Source organism: Hemiscyllium ocellatum, chromosome 21 (genome assembly GCF_020745735.1).
Source record: "Hemiscyllium ocellatum isolate sHemOce1 chromosome 21, sHemOce1.pat.X.cur, whole genome shotgun sequence".
Taxonomy (NCBI): domain Eukaryota; kingdom Metazoa; phylum Chordata; class Chondrichthyes; order Orectolobiformes; family Hemiscylliidae; genus Hemiscyllium; species Hemiscyllium ocellatum.
This window is the reverse complement of record NC_083421.1, coordinates 60,396,713-60,413,571: the sequence shown is the minus strand read 5'-3', so window position 1 is coordinate 60,413,571 and position 16,859 is coordinate 60,396,713. Positions and strand designations below refer to the sequence as shown.

At 40.5% G+C, this 16,859-nt stretch overlaps 1 protein-coding gene across 2 annotated transcripts in view; it reads right to left on the bottom strand.

Moving 5' to 3' along the window:
- The window catches only part of LOC132825922 (collagen alpha-1(XXVII) chain-like), a 593,955-nt gene that overhangs the window by 284,213 nt on the left and 292,883 nt on the right, over window positions 1-16,859 (bottom strand). For both annotated transcript variants that reach the window (XM_060841558.1, XM_060841557.1), the window contains exons 15-17: window positions 11,978-12,031; window positions 7,300-7,344; window positions 817-870 (exon numbers count right to left, since the gene is read on the bottom strand). In XM_060841558.1, the coding sequence (XP_060697541.1) occupies window positions 817-870; window positions 7,300-7,344; window positions 11,978-12,031 (153 nt within the window). The remainder of the gene's footprint in view (window positions 1-816; window positions 871-7,299; window positions 7,345-11,977; window positions 12,032-16,859) is intronic.

Sequence of the window (16,859 nt, the reverse complement as noted above, 5' to 3'; positions counted from 1 at the left end):
TTCAGTTTTAAAAGATCTAAACTGATGGAATGCAGAAACAAAATGTACTCCAGGATTGGAGAGTTTGAGTTACAGGGAGCGGCTGAATAGACTGGGGTTATTTTGCCTGGAACGTTGGAGCCTGAGGGGTTACCTTACAGAAGTTTATAAAATGATGAGGAGCATGGATAGGGTGAATAGCCAAGGGCTTCTCCCCAAGGAAGGGGAGTCCAAAACAAGAGGCATAGATTTAAGGTGAGAGGGGAAAGTTTTAAAAGGGACCTAAGGGGCAACTTTTTCACAGAGGATGGTGCGTGTATGTAATGAACTGCCAGAGGAAGTGGTGGAGGCTGGTGCAATGACAACATTTAAAAGGCATCTGGATGGGTATATGAATAGGAAGGGTTTAGAGGGATATAGGCCAAGTGCTGACAAATGGGACTAGATTAGGTTAGGATATCTGGTCAGCATGGATGAGTTGGACCAAAGGGTCTGTTTCTGTGCTGTAAATCTCTATGACTATCTGTCAAGATCACAACTAATTATTACAAATTAGAAAAACTCAGACAGGTAAGTAGCTGGAAAAGTGTGAAATGATCATTTGCTCATTTTGTATCTTAGACTGAATATCACCAAAATCACAGGAAAATGGCAACAGTGCTTATGTGCACATGACAGGGTTTAAAAGATGAGAAGTAGAGACTAGTCAAGAAAAAGGTGACTTTAATACCACTAGGAGACTTCAGCAGACATTGGTGTTTTCATTTAAATACCAGGCTAAATTAAACTAGTCAAATTTCTAAAAGTTCACACTTGTTAGACTATTAAGGAACTTACCTTATCGCCAGGGAAACCCGTTTCTCCTGGTATTCCTGGAATGCCTTCATCACCCTAAACTCACAGTACAAGACAGTATAGTGTTAGAGCATTGCCTCATTCTCTAAACACAGCAGAACAGCACACAGATCTGTCACATTGTCTCGTCAATTTCAATGCAATGAACAAGCTAGACCATTAGCTTGCAATTCTAAGCATACTGTACACATCTGTATTAATGTATTACATCATCACATTGGTCTCAGATAAGCATATAGCCTCACAACTCTATGTGGAGAGTAACAGTGTAGCATTACAGTACTGTGACTGCAGACCCATGGGAAAATACCAAGGTGACTGCTAAACATAGGCCTGAAATAACAAGACAATGTTTGGAGATTTCCTCATCACCATCGATGAAGCAAAACTCCAAAGTATTGAAGTGTTGTGATGCCACACTAAGGCTATGCATTTACACTGAAAACAAAATAATGCCCAGGTCTCTTCTAAAGCACTTAGTATTGAGCGGAAATTAAATCATGAAAAACCAATATGGTATTCCGTAAAACAACCTTCAATGAGTGTTGCTGTAAAGAGGTATATTATGTCAGAGTTTTTTGCATTTATCAGGATACTTTGCAAGAATACAAATTCAAGGGGAAACTTAACATTTAAACTGCATAGGAGGGGAGTGCTGATTGATTGGCAAGCAATTTCTAATTGATTATGGGCATAATCGATAATACGTAATATTATAATCTGTTATAAAACTGAAACTTTACACTGGTATTCTTGTGAATGTTCTGATGAATGCAAGATGAAGTATGCCCATTTTCAGAAATACTCAAGTTCTGCATATAAACAAATGACTCTGCCGTTCCTGATCTCTGCTGGTGAAATCTTTCTGTGTGGGGTGAAACAGTTAGAATATCTTCTTATCGTTTTAACTTGATCAGTACCAACTGATAAAAACAAAATAGAGTCATAAGGATGTACAGCATGGAAAGAGACCCTTTGGTCCAACCTTCCATGCTGACCAGATATTCCAACCCAATCTAATCCCACCTGCTAAAAGTCCAACATTTCTCCACAGATAAAAGCCATACAGGCATACAAACATATTTTAACCTTACCTGCAACATGCAAGACAATCCAAAAGAAAATTTCATATCACAACTGTTATGGGTGGCAATTATTGTTAACTTATGCATGGTAGTTTGTTTGACATTTCCTTGAGGCAGCCCTTTTTCATGGTCTTATTTCATAAATCCTTCAGATGGCAACTGGGAAAATCCAAGAATGGAGCTTACTATGTCAATTAAGATATGGGAGGCACTCAGCCTGGTCTTTTTTTCATTTGTTCACGGGATGAGGGCATCTCTGGTTAGACCAGCATTTATTGCCCATCCCTAATTGTCGAGAAGGCCGTTAGGAGTCAACCACACTGCTGTGGGTCTGGAGTCACATATAGGCCAGACCAGATAAGATTGTCAGTTTCTTTCCCTAAAGGACATCAGTGAACCAGATGGGTTTTGTCTGACGGTTCTGACAATGGATTCGCGGTCACCATTAAATCCTTAATTCCAGACTTCCCTTCAAACTTTGCCACCTGCCGTGGTAGGATTTGAACCTGGGTTCCCCAGAGAACTAAGTAAGTCTTTAGTGATAAAACTACTACGCAGTGCTGAGGCAAACATTTTCCCCAAGTGCAACTCCATAATCCATAAATCCCATTTGGAAACTTGTGTGTTTGAGGCGTATATTTATAGCTCAGAGACGAAGGATGGAAAGGATGAAGGAGGGATATTAAATTTCAAATTCATTATCCACTGCATTTTCCAGTTGAAAGCTGACCTTATCGGAAAGTGAACAATATTGTTAACAGTCTTCTTAGGATCTTTTCATGAAAACTTCGGAAAGAATAAATCTTCAACAAACAACCTTTCGTGCCCCAAATTACATCCTTTTTAAAGCATATTTGGGTTAAATTTCTCAGGTTCTCAGAGACAAGCTTGAGGTTGAGGGTGCTGGTTTATTTTGGAGGAGGGTGGAGGTTATCAAGAATATAAAGCAGCCTGCTTTCCAAGCAGAAAATGAAGAGAAGTCCCAATCAAGTACCACTCGGTAACATGTTCGGGTCCAGGTCAGAAGTTGGTAAATATCTCAGGGTCTTTTTGGATGCCAGGTTAAACATTAGCTAAATGTGGATTACACTTTGGTCAAAACTTCGCTGCAGCAGAGAACCGTCTTTTGGTGGTCAGTGTGTGGTTGTACAACACTTCTTCTGCCCTCATTCACATAATCATATCAAGCCATTCTATTGTCACCCTTCAATCAAACCCCTATAAAATCATGATAGGGTGAATAGACAAGGTCTTTTCCTGGGGTAGAGGAGTTCAAAGCTAGAGGGCACTGGTTTAAAGTGAGAGAGGGAAGATTTAAAAAGGTCCTGAGGGTCAGACGGTGGTGCATGTATGGCATGAGCTGCTAGAGGAAGCGGTGGAGGCTGGTACAATTACAACATTTAAAAAGTATCTGGATGGGTATATGAATAGGAAAGGTTTAGAGGGATATAGGACTAGATTAATTTAGGATATCTGATTGGCATGGACGAGTTGGACCAAAGGTCTGTTTCAATGCCATACATCTTGATGACTCTGCGACCCTCCTCCAGTCTCAGACTTGACTCAATTACTTTCCATTTTATTCTTTGTGTTTCCTTCCCATAGAATTCTCTCAAGATTCTCATATGCCCTGCCACAGCAGGACACAAGTGACTGAGTGAACTGACAACATTGACAGGGTGGGGGGAATGGGACAGGATTGTGGGATAATTCTCCAAAGTCGAGGAGCAGCCAGGTGAGACATCCGAAGAGAACGACACTCCACAGTGAATCACCTATCAGGAATCTGTCGTCTTTGCTGTCACTACACTTAGTGTGTACTAAACTGGACATGTGTGTGAGTGTTCCACTGCAGAAACAGGCAGATTTTTGCTGGAAACTAGACAGTTTCTACAATGTATGAATGACTTCCAGGAAACATTAGATGCTTGAACTATAATTACACTCTCAGCTCTCAAACGGCCAGTGTTCTAGGGTGGGTCGAAGAAGATACATATCTTGCACAGAACCTGTGACAGAGTAAGGGCTGACTTGGTTGAAACCTACAAGATCTTAAGGAGTTCAAACAGGGTACATGTGGAGGGATTTGTTTTCATGTAGGAGAATCTAGAACTAGGGATCTTTGTCTGAAGTGAAGTGATCAGCCATTTGAGAAAGAGATGAGGAGAAATGTTTTTTCAAAAGGGCTGTAAGTCTTTGAAACTCTCTCCTACTGGAAGTGGAGATTTGAAAAAGTTTTGAAGCCAAGATCGATAGATTCTTAACAAGCAAGGGGGTTGGAATAGACTGGAATATTGAGTGAACAGATCAGTTACAGAATGACAGAACAAGTTCAAGGGGCCAAATGGCCTACTGTTGACTTAATTGTTATGTTTGTGCGCTCCTATGTATCAAGTTGCATTGTTTTTCATATCCAAGGTCCTGGAGGATGGTGGCAGAGAAGAAGAAAGTGGAAAAGGAAAGGAAGAAAAGCCTGGTTTCCATTGGCTTGTGTTCTGCATGACCCTGCTTTGGCAGAAATGCTGGCATAACGGTTATGACACTTAGCCTTATAATCTAATATCACCCTGGGGATGTTGGTTCAAATCACACCAGCAGCTGATTAGGCTTGGTTCATAAATCTGTCAATTCAATATTCATCGAACAATGTTGCTAATTCCTTAACATAACAAATTAATCTTAACTTTTAAGAGAAACCCAAAAACTTTGTTAATAAATCTCATAAAATGCAAGACATAAGAAGGCAAGCAATAAGAATGATACTTCTAACCAATAATAATTTATAAGCTCAACTGGAAATTGATATGACCGTGAATTTGCAAGAGTTTAAATATTTTTAGCCAAGCTAGGAACACATACTAACTGAAACAAACACTGTACAGAATCTTTATGGTAATACTCTGCTCAATAATTAGCCTTTCTTTGTGAACAAGATTGCTATGAGAGTTATGTTGCATTTTGCAAAAGTACAAAAGCAAAATGTTTGCAGAACACAAAGTATTTATAAAAGACCTGTTTACGGCAGAAGACTGTAAATTATCTTTCAGAAGAATGTGTGAAAAATATTTCCTGAACAGCTGTACTGATGCATAATCTTGAAATATGCAACCTTAATTATATTGTTCATTGTGCTGCAATGATTTAACATAAAATGTGGTGATTTTTATGTACAGTCTCATGGTAACTAATGCAACATCTATTCATTAAATAAAAATAGCAGCACTAATTCCTTTACCCAAGAAGATATTAATATAAAGAGACATGCTTACCTTGGAAAAGGAATATCATATAAAGCACAATCAACTACCACATTAAAGAAGCAAGAAATAGAATAAGTGTAGAGAAGAACAATTATCAGGACGAGCCAAGCTTAGTCTTGCTAACTTAGTGATATAATGGCAGAATCAGGTTTGGTATTAGTACCAAACAGTTACAAGGCTGGAATAACTCATTGATGGTTGAGCACAGAGTGGTAGTTTTTTCCTACTTATTTCCTACAGACTGAGTTCCCTAAAGTGGCCAGAGATGAGTAGGGGCTGAGTACTTCACCAAATAGAGAAAGGGAAAAGACTGTTTGAAAACGAATAACTCACTTGAAATCACCACTCAGTACAGAGTTATTGAGTGCTGGGCAAGTTATGGAGGCCAGCTGCCCTGACCACGTGGCAGGCTGCAGGGAGGGTATTTTCAATGTGGCAAGGTAGAGAGAAGGTCACTGCATCATCCAAAGCACCCCCACCCCGTCTTTACTGTACAGAACTCTGTAACACAGTCAATATGTTCCCACTGCAACAAAATCCTTCCATATGGTCCAGCTGATGAGTCATGGACCAGTGGTAGCAGCACGATCCCATCCCCCATTTTACAGGCTCACATGGCTGTTGTAACTAGGCAATCTACCAATAGGATAACACATGGCTCTCTGTGCAATAATCCTCCTACTGTCTCTCTCTCTCTCTCTCACACACACACACACACACGTACACACATACTCACAGAGACACCTACTCACATTCAGAGACAGACACACACACAGAACAGAGATACACACACAGACCTGCACACAGGCACATACACACACACATTCAGAGACATACACAAATACACATATACAGACACACACACTCATACTCATAGAGACAGACACAAACAGGCACACACACTGATACAGACACACTAACACAGACAGACACATATATACATTCACAAAGACACACATGTGCAGAGAGGTCCACATACAGACACACACACGCGCACAAACAGGAACATGCACAGACACACACACACTCACACAGACAGATAAACAGGCACACACAGATACATAAATACATATATAGACACACACATACGCAGACACACACACACGGACACACACAAACAGGAACACGCACAGACACACACACACACACACACTCACAGAGACAAACAGGTGTACACAGATACATAAATACACATACAGACACACACATAAACAGACAGACACACACACAGACACACATACATATAGACACACACACTGACACATGCAGACACATATACAGACACACAGATACACACAGACACACTGTGGATGAGAGAAAAGAGTGGGATCAGCAAATTGCTTTTCTGGATCCTTGAACAGGGGTGTTCTGTGACAAGAGGAACACAAATGGGAACAAAAAGATTGGACGAAAATTTTAACCATGTGCTACTTGGAGAGTTAATTCATGCTGCCAAATATTAAACTGCACATACAACAAAGGAGCATTGAATATTCTTTTGTAACTGAGTGCTTCGAAGTATTAAAGGGAAGTCACAGCTCCCATTTGAAACAGTTGGTGGAGGAAGGAGATAAGGGGGATAGTTTTGGAAAAAGGCCTTGGAGTGTTCAATCAGCCAAGATCTTATTATATGGTGAAACAGGTTCAATGGGCTGAAAGGCCTGTCTTGTTCCTATGTTCCCAATGAAAACAGATGCTAATTCGTTTCTTAATAACAGGTTTATTCAAGATTGCAGCATTGGTATGGTTGCTCGTTAGCTACCAGCCAGTGAGCTAACAGTCTCTCTTTATATGCATCCTCAGCACTTTATTAAAAATGGCCTTGTGTCTCCTAGCAGAGTAATTAACATATAGTTAACAACAGATAGTGAAGATCGATTGAACACCATGCTTGAGAAAGAATTAATATTAGCCATTTTAACGGAGTGCAATATACTCTGCCATAATGAAGCATTAGAATAATTCAGTGCAGGAAGTAAATATCAAGCCAGAGAATATTAGACGTAGTGCAATGCAAATCTTAGTATTATATTGCAGTGCAATAGGAGAATATTAAACTCAAGTGCTGTAAGGAAGTATGAACGTCACATCACAGTGCAATAAAGAGGTATTCAGATCACCTTATCACCTTTCAGTCCTGGTTCTCCGCGGTTTCCAATCAGCCCCTAGGAAAACAGACAGTCAGATTCATTAACATGAACATGTTCCAGACAGAAACCGCCAGGTTCCTGAAGATATTACAAATACAGATCATTCTGCTATAATCACTGACACAAATTCATTATAACATGACTGATGAATTGGGACACTGATCTAAAACGCAAAGTTTTAAAGCGTGTATTGGCTAGAACGCAATTCTGACCCCATTAGTTTATGTGGTGCTGCTATTACGTGATGCTCTCATTGCATGAGAACAGAACTACCATGTTATAGCAGAACTGACCAAATGTAAAATACAAAAAAAGGTCAAATATCCTCTTGGTCTATCCTAGTTTGAGTTTGCATTTATTCTCAGGATGTGGGTATTGCTGGCTGGGCCAGCATTTATTGCCTGTCCGTGCTTACCCTGCAGAAGGTGAGGATGAGCTGCCTTCTTCAATTGCTGCAAACCTTGAGGTGTGAGCGTACGCATAATGCTATTAAGGAGAGAGCTCCACTATGTTGATCCAATGACACTGAATGATCTGGTCCCAAGTCAAGATGACCTGTGGTTTTGAAGAGAACATGCAAGTGTTGATATCCCCCCTTCATCTGCTGCCCTGTCCTTTTGGGTGGTAGACGGTGTGGGTGTGAAAGGTGCTGTCTTTGCTGCTGCAATGCATCTTGTAGTTGGTACACACTGCTGCTACTGGGGAGGAGGTGAATGGTGGGTGACCTCTTTTCTTCTGGATGGTGTCAAGTGTCTTGAGTGCTGTCGGGAGCTGCACACATCAAGGTAAATGGGGAAGATCTCATCACACTCTTAGTTTGTGCTTTGTAGATTGTGGACATCCTGTGGGGAGTCAGGAAGCACGTTACTCATTTCAGGAGTCCCAACTTTGATCTCTTAAGTGGATGATATTCAAACATACAAGGTTAAACTGTTTTTATTCAGATGGACCTCCTGCTGGATAGATGCTCATTGAAGCTCAACCCCCAATGTCACTCACTGTACCGATGTTTGTAAATGTGCACGATTTATGCGGTGGAATGAGGAGAACATGACGGGCTTTCTGGTGAACTGGAACAACAGACTGGGAGCCAAACGTTTGAAGATCAGTATTATATCAAAGATCCTGCTTATGGTTGAACCTAGAGAAAAGGATCAGAGTGAAGATATAAAGACGAAGACTCAGAGAAAGTGCGCAGTTTCAAGTACAATAGGTTCTGATATAACATGAATGTTCTGTTCTCATGCGACCTCATGCTATAAGAAAATCGAGCAATAGCAGCGGCATTGAAACTAATGGGGCCAGAATCGCATTATAACCAACGCAGGTAAGGAAAGTTTGTGCCCTACAAATTACGGTCTAAATTCTTCAATTGCATTAAAGCCAATTCGTGTTGAACAAACACACATTACAGCAGAACAGACTGTACTTGGATCAGTGGTGACAGAACAGTGAAGCAAGGAAATAGAAATTAAACAATGATTTTATTCTGTTTGGAGTAACTGTGATATCTTGCTGAAACTGAATAATCTACAAGCCAGGCTCACCATGCAGTGCAGAAACCTGGGCAATTTCAAGAACAGAGGAATAGTGACAGGTCACTCATGAGATGTGGACGATGAGATGGATGTATGAAGTAAAGAAAAAGACAAAGTCACAAACTGGCACGGCTGGAGGCCAGTGAAGACTGTGGAGTATAAAATAAAGCAGCCCTGAAGCAAATGAAATCATGCAGGCCTCAAGACAGAGAGAGGGAAAGACAGACAGATAGGAAGGAAAAATAGTGTGGTGAGAGATGGAAATGGGAGAAGGAGAAGAGAACAGCCTGAAACCAGACATGAGAGATTTAAACAGAGCTGGGTTGGAAGATGAATGGGTGACCGACTGGGGACAACAGGGAAAGGGTGACTAACCAGCACTGTGACTGCCCACAGTCAAATGGGAGTAGATAATGAGTCATTCATTCAGTAAAGGTTTACTGAGTTACATTCCAATAGAATAGATCATTATTTTTTATTTTAAGACAGACAGAGAACTGTGATAGCTAAAAATCTGAAATTAAAACAAAAGAAAATGCTGGAAATGCTCAGTGAGTCTGGCAATATCTGAGAGGAGAGAGATAGAATTAACGGTTTCATCAGAATGTTTCTCTGCCCATTGGTGTTGAGAAAGTTACCGTTGTAAGATAATCAGTTCTGAGGAATGGTGAGGAGGTGCTGGAGGTGTTGGACTGGGGTAGACAAAGTTAAAAATCATACAACACCAGGTTACAGTCCAAAAGGTTGATTTAGAAGCACTAGCTTTTGACGCACCGCTTCTTCATTATTCCTGATGAAGGGCTTATGCTCGAAACGTCGAATTCTCTATTCCTGAGATGCTGCCTAACCTGCTGTGCTTTGACCAGCAACACATTTGCAGCTGTGATCTCCAGCATCTGCAGACCTCATTTTTTACTTCTTCATCAGGTAGCCAGTTGGACAGGATCATAGGACACAGAATTTATAGCACAACTTCATAGTGTCATACAACTGATATGATATATTGAACAAACCTAGATTGCTGTTACATCTTCTAGGTTTGTTCATTATATTGTTTCAGTTGCATGACACTATGACCTTGTGCTATAAATTCTGTGTCCTATGATCCTGCCCAACTAGCTACCCAATGAAGGAGCAGTGCTCCAAAAGCTGGTGCTTCCAAATAAACCTGTTGGACCATAACCTGGTGTTGTGTGATTTTAACTTAGTTCTGAGGAAGTGCAATCAATCCGAAACATTAACTCTGCCTCTGTTTCTCTTCACAGACCTCCTGAGCATTTTCCAGCATTTTCTGTTTGTGTTACGCATAGTTCCATCAGGATTTGCTGAAACTGGATTCTGCACATCAAACATCTGAGCAGCATTTTATATCTCTATTCTCATGGTTTTTGTACAGCTCACAAAGAAAGTTTGTTGAGCCTTAATAGGAGGGGAGTGAAATATAGAATCAGTTTACACTCCCATCCATAATTTTATTGATATAATTGGAGCAAAAACTCAGAATTTCTGAAGAGTGTGATTTGGAGGCTTTCTGACATGACTACAAGCTTCTATTTATACATGACACTTGGCTGTAAAAAACTAAGACAAACACCTCCACACAACGAACTGTGGTATGTTTATTCAAAGTGGTCAGTAGTGTGGATATTTGCGGAGGAAGTAGTGCTTACTTTTAGCTGCGGTGTACATCAAAAGTACTTCACAATTTTAAGTCTACATGAATGGCTGTACTATTACATCCAAGAAAAGACAATTTGATGTTTGTATTAAATCACATAGAGTCCATTTTCAGTTGTGAACAGCAATTGCAGTATATATTGATTGACACATTGCTGATGAACAATGTGCTTTCAGATGCGTATTTGCTCTACTATATCAGAAAAGAATCAAACCTGTGGTATTGTGTGACTTCTGACCTTGTTCACCCCAGTCCAACACTGGCACCTCCACATCTTAAATATACAAGGACTCTGCCCCCACTGCTCTCTGTGGACAGGAGTCCTAAAGACTCACAACCCTCTGAGAGGGAGAAGAGATCTTTCCTGGCTCACTTTACCTTACTAGTCATACAATCCTCCAGGATATCTGTGCTCATCTAACTCTAGTCTCCTGAAATTCTGCAGTTCTCTCCCTAACCCTCTCTCCTTCTTCACGTCCACTTCCATCTTTCTTTAAGACACCGCCAAACATCTGCCTCTATTTATAAGGTTCTGGCTGCCTGTCCTATTACCTCCCTATCTAACTTTACTTTGCCATAATCCTGTGAAGCATCTGAGAACATTTTCTTATATTACAGCTATGATTTAAATACAAGTGGTGAGTGCAGTAACATAATGAAAGTTTTAAATCTTCTAATATATTAGCAATATTTGCATTGAAAGACTCATTATTATTAAGGATTGTCAGAGAGTCAATTTGCATTATGTCTAGCAACTTTAACTTATTCATTTGCTGAAAAGACAAATGTGTTGGCAAAGCTTCCCATCTTACACTCATCAGGATAAAATGAAAGAATGCCAAATTTCAAACAATCACAACAACTTATGGTACGGGAGAAAGAGATGTTGATTGATCGGCAGACAATTCTGACTGGCCAAGGTGTTACCATGACAGAAACATTAGGGAACTATGAACTTCCCAAGTTGCTGGATCATTTAAACCAGGCTTGAACTATTTCTTTTGTTTGCAGAGAACATTCCTGCACGTCTTTGCTAGCAAGTGCAAATGAGTCATTTCTAAGCCCAACCGATTAAATTAAATCAATTGTTCATCCAGCTACCTACACACTCCAAATTGTTCAGCAAATGCTGCCCAATCACAGTATCATGTCCAACCGTTAACATTTTATTTTGGGTTTCACATACATGGGTTGGTTGTGTGTGATCTACCTCCCACCCTTTTACGGAAATCGAAAAGAAAATGTTGTCTGATTCAAACTATGAACCCATTATGTTGGATCAACGGGTTTCATGAATAAATGGGAGCTTTCTTTAGTGAGATTAATCCTTGAAGAAATTTTAGCCATTGCCTTGAAACAGAGTATAACAGAATAGTGATCACTCAGCGTTTGGTTACACTGACAAATGAAGAGTTGGAATAATCCATCTCACCTTTGGTCCTCGCTGTCCAGGCAAGCCCATCTTCCCAAGGCGCCCCATATCCCCCTGCCGAGAACAAAAAGAGTCAATTCAAGTCTGTGACCATTTACAAGATTGAAACAAACTGGTCAAATGTGAAACAAATCATTATATCTCAACTGGTCTTCAGCTCCATCAGAAATGGAATTCCCCTATGTCCTAAGCAATGAATGGCATTAACGTCCCAGCTCAGGTACATAATAGGAGCAGCTGCAATGCAAAACATCACTGCGTAATCGCTTGCTCAAAGGATAAATGTTTCACTCAACTGAAGAATGATTTTCTATATGGTGAAACAATGAGTCAAGTAGGAATTAATTGATTACTAATTGCTGAAATATAAGTGTGAACACAGTTCACTGACACTATCAGGTTGCTGGAGTGTCTGGCAAGGCAACAGTGCAAATATCAATGTTTTTCACAAAGTTGAGAATCTATTTTTATGCTAAGAAGATTGTTGCCTATCTTCTTAACTTATTTCTTTATTTTCCTGTTTCTGTGAACATTTCACTGTACTCCTGTATCCTGTACTTGAGTACACATGACAATAAAAACTAAATCCCAATCTAATCAGCTACAAGAGGAAGAAACAGATATGTCAAAAGGAGAAAGTGTTGTCTACTGCTACATTTGGACTGAAAAATGTCTGATTGCAAACCGTGGCCCCCATCCCCTCTTTTCCAGTGTACCCACCTCGTAATTGAACAGAGACATCACCCTCTGGCCACGCCAAGATAGTGGGTAACTGTTTGCCCTGGGGGTGGATTTAGGACCTGGAGCAGGCCCAACTTCTGTTGGTCATTCCCAGAGGGAGATTCTAGCCCAATACCTACCAACCATTAACTTTCCTTCATTGCACTGGACTATGATTTTGAATTAAAATATGAAAGGAATGACTTTGTCATAAACACATTCATTAATATGTGCTAAAGGTGCTTATAAGTACACAGCATACATGGACAATGAGCAATGTTACTGACTTATGATTGAATGGCGATAATACACTAAATGTTTGTTTAATTACACACAAATACCTAACATGTTGTCGCAACATGGATCAATTTGGGGAATGAAACACCAAGATGTTAATTTAATGGAGGTGTTAATTTAGTGGAGGTGTCGGAGTTGGACTGGAGTGGACAAAGTCAGAAGTCACATAATACTAGGTTATAGTCCAACAGGTTTATTTAAAATCACAAGCTTTCAGAGCACTGCTCCTTTGATGATGTGACAGCGTTCTGAAAACTTGTGATTTTAAATAAACCTGTTGGATTATAACTTGGTGCCATGTGACTTCTGACTTAACTTCAATGAGATGCTGCCTTTGTAAGTACTTTTGACATTCAATCTGCAAGGAATTACAAAACCAACAATATTTATTTGCTATCAGATCTTGCACCAGGTTCGAATATTTTTTCTTTGATGCCCCTGCATGCTGCATGTGAATGATGTAGCTGTCCCACTCTATCCTGTAGTTCACTGCTTCTTTTGCCTTGTGGTCCATACCTTGATAACTGGAGCCCTTCTGTTTTATATTGATTGCAGATTGATTAATCACAAAAGAAGGCCATTCAGTCTGTCAGATCTGAGAAAGAGCTAGTCAATTGGTCCCACACTCCTGTTTTTTTCCCTCACAGCCAGTACAAAGTTCTCTTTTTCGAGTATTATGTACTGTTCTTTTGAAAGTTATATTTAGTCTGCTTCCTCTGCCATTTTACGTACAGCGATACATTCTAAAACAGAACCGATGGCGTAAAAAAATTCCCCACTCTCATGAAACATTTCGACTTTATGGTCTTTGGTTATTAGCTGTTCTACCGGGGAACCAATTCCTGATGAATCTATTCTGTCAAAGCTCCTGATCACTGTGAACACATTGATCAAACCTCCCTGTAATGTTGTATTCTCAAGAAAGAACAAGTCTGGCCTTTCTCATCTCTCCACGTACCTTAAGACCCTAACTTTGGTTCCAATCTCGTGCATCTCCACTTGTTCCCACTGTGAGGCCAATGTGAATTTTGTAATGTCCATAATCGGGCATATTAATCACACTGAGGTGAAAGGTCTTTATGAAGTGTTGCTGTGATCTCTATGTCAGACCTTTTGTTTCCGTTCATTTCCTGTGACTTTATCAGTTTACCCTGATGATTTCAACAGTTTGGATTTTCGATCTCTCTCTTACTTCACCCATTCCCCCGGAACTGTGCGGTTTCATTTAGAGTCATAGAGATGTACAGAATGGAAACAGACCCTTCGGTCCAACTCATCCATGCCGTTCAGATATCCCAACCCAATCCCAATCCCAGCCCATATCCCTCCAAACCCTTCCTGTTCATACACTCATTCAGATGCCTTTTAAATGTTGCAATTGTACCAGCCTCCACCACTTCCTCTGGAAGCTCATTCCATACACATACCACCCTCTGCGTGAAAAAGTTGCCCCTTAGGTCTCTTCTATATTTTTCCCTTCTCACCCTAAACCTATGCCCGCTAGTTCTGGACTCCCCCACCCAGGGAAAAGGCTTTGTCTGTTTATCCTATCCATGCCCCTCAGGACTTTATAAACCTCTATAAGGTCATCCATCAGCCTCCGATGCTCCAGGGAAAACAGCCCCAGCCTATTCAACCTCTTCCTATAGCTCAAATCCTCCGACCCTAGCAACATCCTTGTAATTCTTTTCTGAATCCTTTCAAGGTTCACAACATCCTTCTGATAGGAAGGAGACCAGAATTGCATGCAATATTCCAACAGTGGCCTAACCAATGTCCTGTACAGCCGCAACACGGCTTCCCAACTCCTGTACTCAATACTCTGACCAATAAAGGAAAGAATAACAAAGGCCTTCTTCACTATCCTGTCTACCTGCAAATACATTTTCAAGCAGCTATGAACCTGCACTCCAAGGTCTCTTTGTTCAGCAACACTCCCTTGGACCTTACCATTAAGTGTAGAAGTCCGGCTAAGATTTGCTTTCGCAAAATACAGCATCTCACATTTATCTGATTTAAACTCCATCTGCCACTTTTCAGCCCACTGGCCCATCTGATCAAGATCCCGTTGTAATCTGAGGTAACCTTCTTTGTGGTTCACTACACCTTCAATTTTGGTGTCATCTGCAAACTTACTAACTATACCTCTTATGCTCACATCCAAATCATTTATATAAATGACGAAAAGTAGTGAACCCAGCATCAAACCTTGTGGCACTCCACTGGTCACAGGCCTCCAGTTTGAGAAACAACCCTCCACCACCACCCTCTGTCTTCTACCTTTGAGCCAGTTCTGTATCCAAATGGCTAGTTCTCCCTGTGTTCCGTGAGATCTAACTTTGCTAACCAGTCTCCCATGGGGAACCTTGTCGAACGCCTTACTGAAGTCCACAAAGATTACATCCACCGCTCTGCCCTCATCAATCCTCTTTGTTACTTCTTCAAAAACCTCAATCAAATTTGTGAGACATGACTTCCCATGCACAAAGCCATGTTGAATATCCCTAATCAGTCCATGCCTTTCCAAATACATGTACATCCTGATCCTCAGGATTTCCTCCAACAAACTGCCTACCACTGACGTCAGGCTCACTGGTCTATAGTTGGCATTTATATCTTTCCTCCTCATTGCTCCTTCCAAAATGCACCACTCCACATCTCTCTGCATTAATGGTGTGTATCTCACCATTTCACCAGTATCTGTCCCCCTGATGTCTGCTCCTCACTGTTGACTGCAAATGACCCTTTATCTATCTGAGTACAGTTCATAGACATACAGTAAAACAGTCATGGAGAGATACAGCACGGAAACAGACCCTCAGTCTAACCAGTCCATGCCGACCATAATCTCAAAACAAACTAGTCCCACCTGCCTGCTCTGGGCCAATATCCTTCCAAACCTTTCCTATTCACGAACTTATCCAAATGTCTTTTAAACATTGTAATTGTGCCCATGTCCACCACTTCCATAGGAAGTTTATTCCACATTTGAATCACTCTCTGTCAGTGTGGTTTTCCTCCAGGACCTTCAGTTTCCTCGCACAGTGCAAAGATGTGCAAGGATGTGTGGATTGGCCATACTAAATTCCCCAATAGTGTCCAGGAATGAGCAGGCTAGATGGGTTAGCCATAGTTGAAAATGTAGAGTTACGGTACTACAGGGTGATGCTCTTTGGAAGGTTCGTGCAGACTCAATGGGCTGAATGGCATCTTTCTGCACTGTAGGGATTCTTTGGTTCCAAGAAAGGGGCACATACCACACCAGGGCCAACTCACCCAGTATGGCTCCTCATCAATCCTACAGATGGCATTTACTTTACCCTTGGGTAATAGATAAATCGCTCAGTACAAGAACTCAGAAAATAGTTGTGGATTTTGTTTGTCATTTAAGCGACTATTTGAGGAGAAAACCTTTCCTTGATTAAGCTAATACTTGAATCAGTCTACCAGAAAGCCTTGTGCACAGTGTGAGCTCATGGGATCGAAGGTACTAGAAATAAATTGCTGGAATTTTATTAATCTCATAGGAAAAAAATTGTTCTGTGTACTTCTGCTTATTTATTCATGTCTAAAAATGCAATTATGCACATGAGTGCATAGAACTGACTAAAATTACATTTTTGAAGTGTTTTAAAAAGAACCACCTGGAGATAGTTAAAGGAAAATCAGATAATTACCCCTTGTTCTATTAATATTCTACCCCGGAGCATGAAGGGAATTAAGTAGGAGTGACAAGATTGATATAACATTTCAAAATCAGTGAAAAAATTATAGGCTCTGAGTTTCAGTAGCATTAGATTTAAAACAGGAGCGACATTCTTAATGCTTACAGTACCATTTTCCAATTAGTTAAAAAAGCACACAG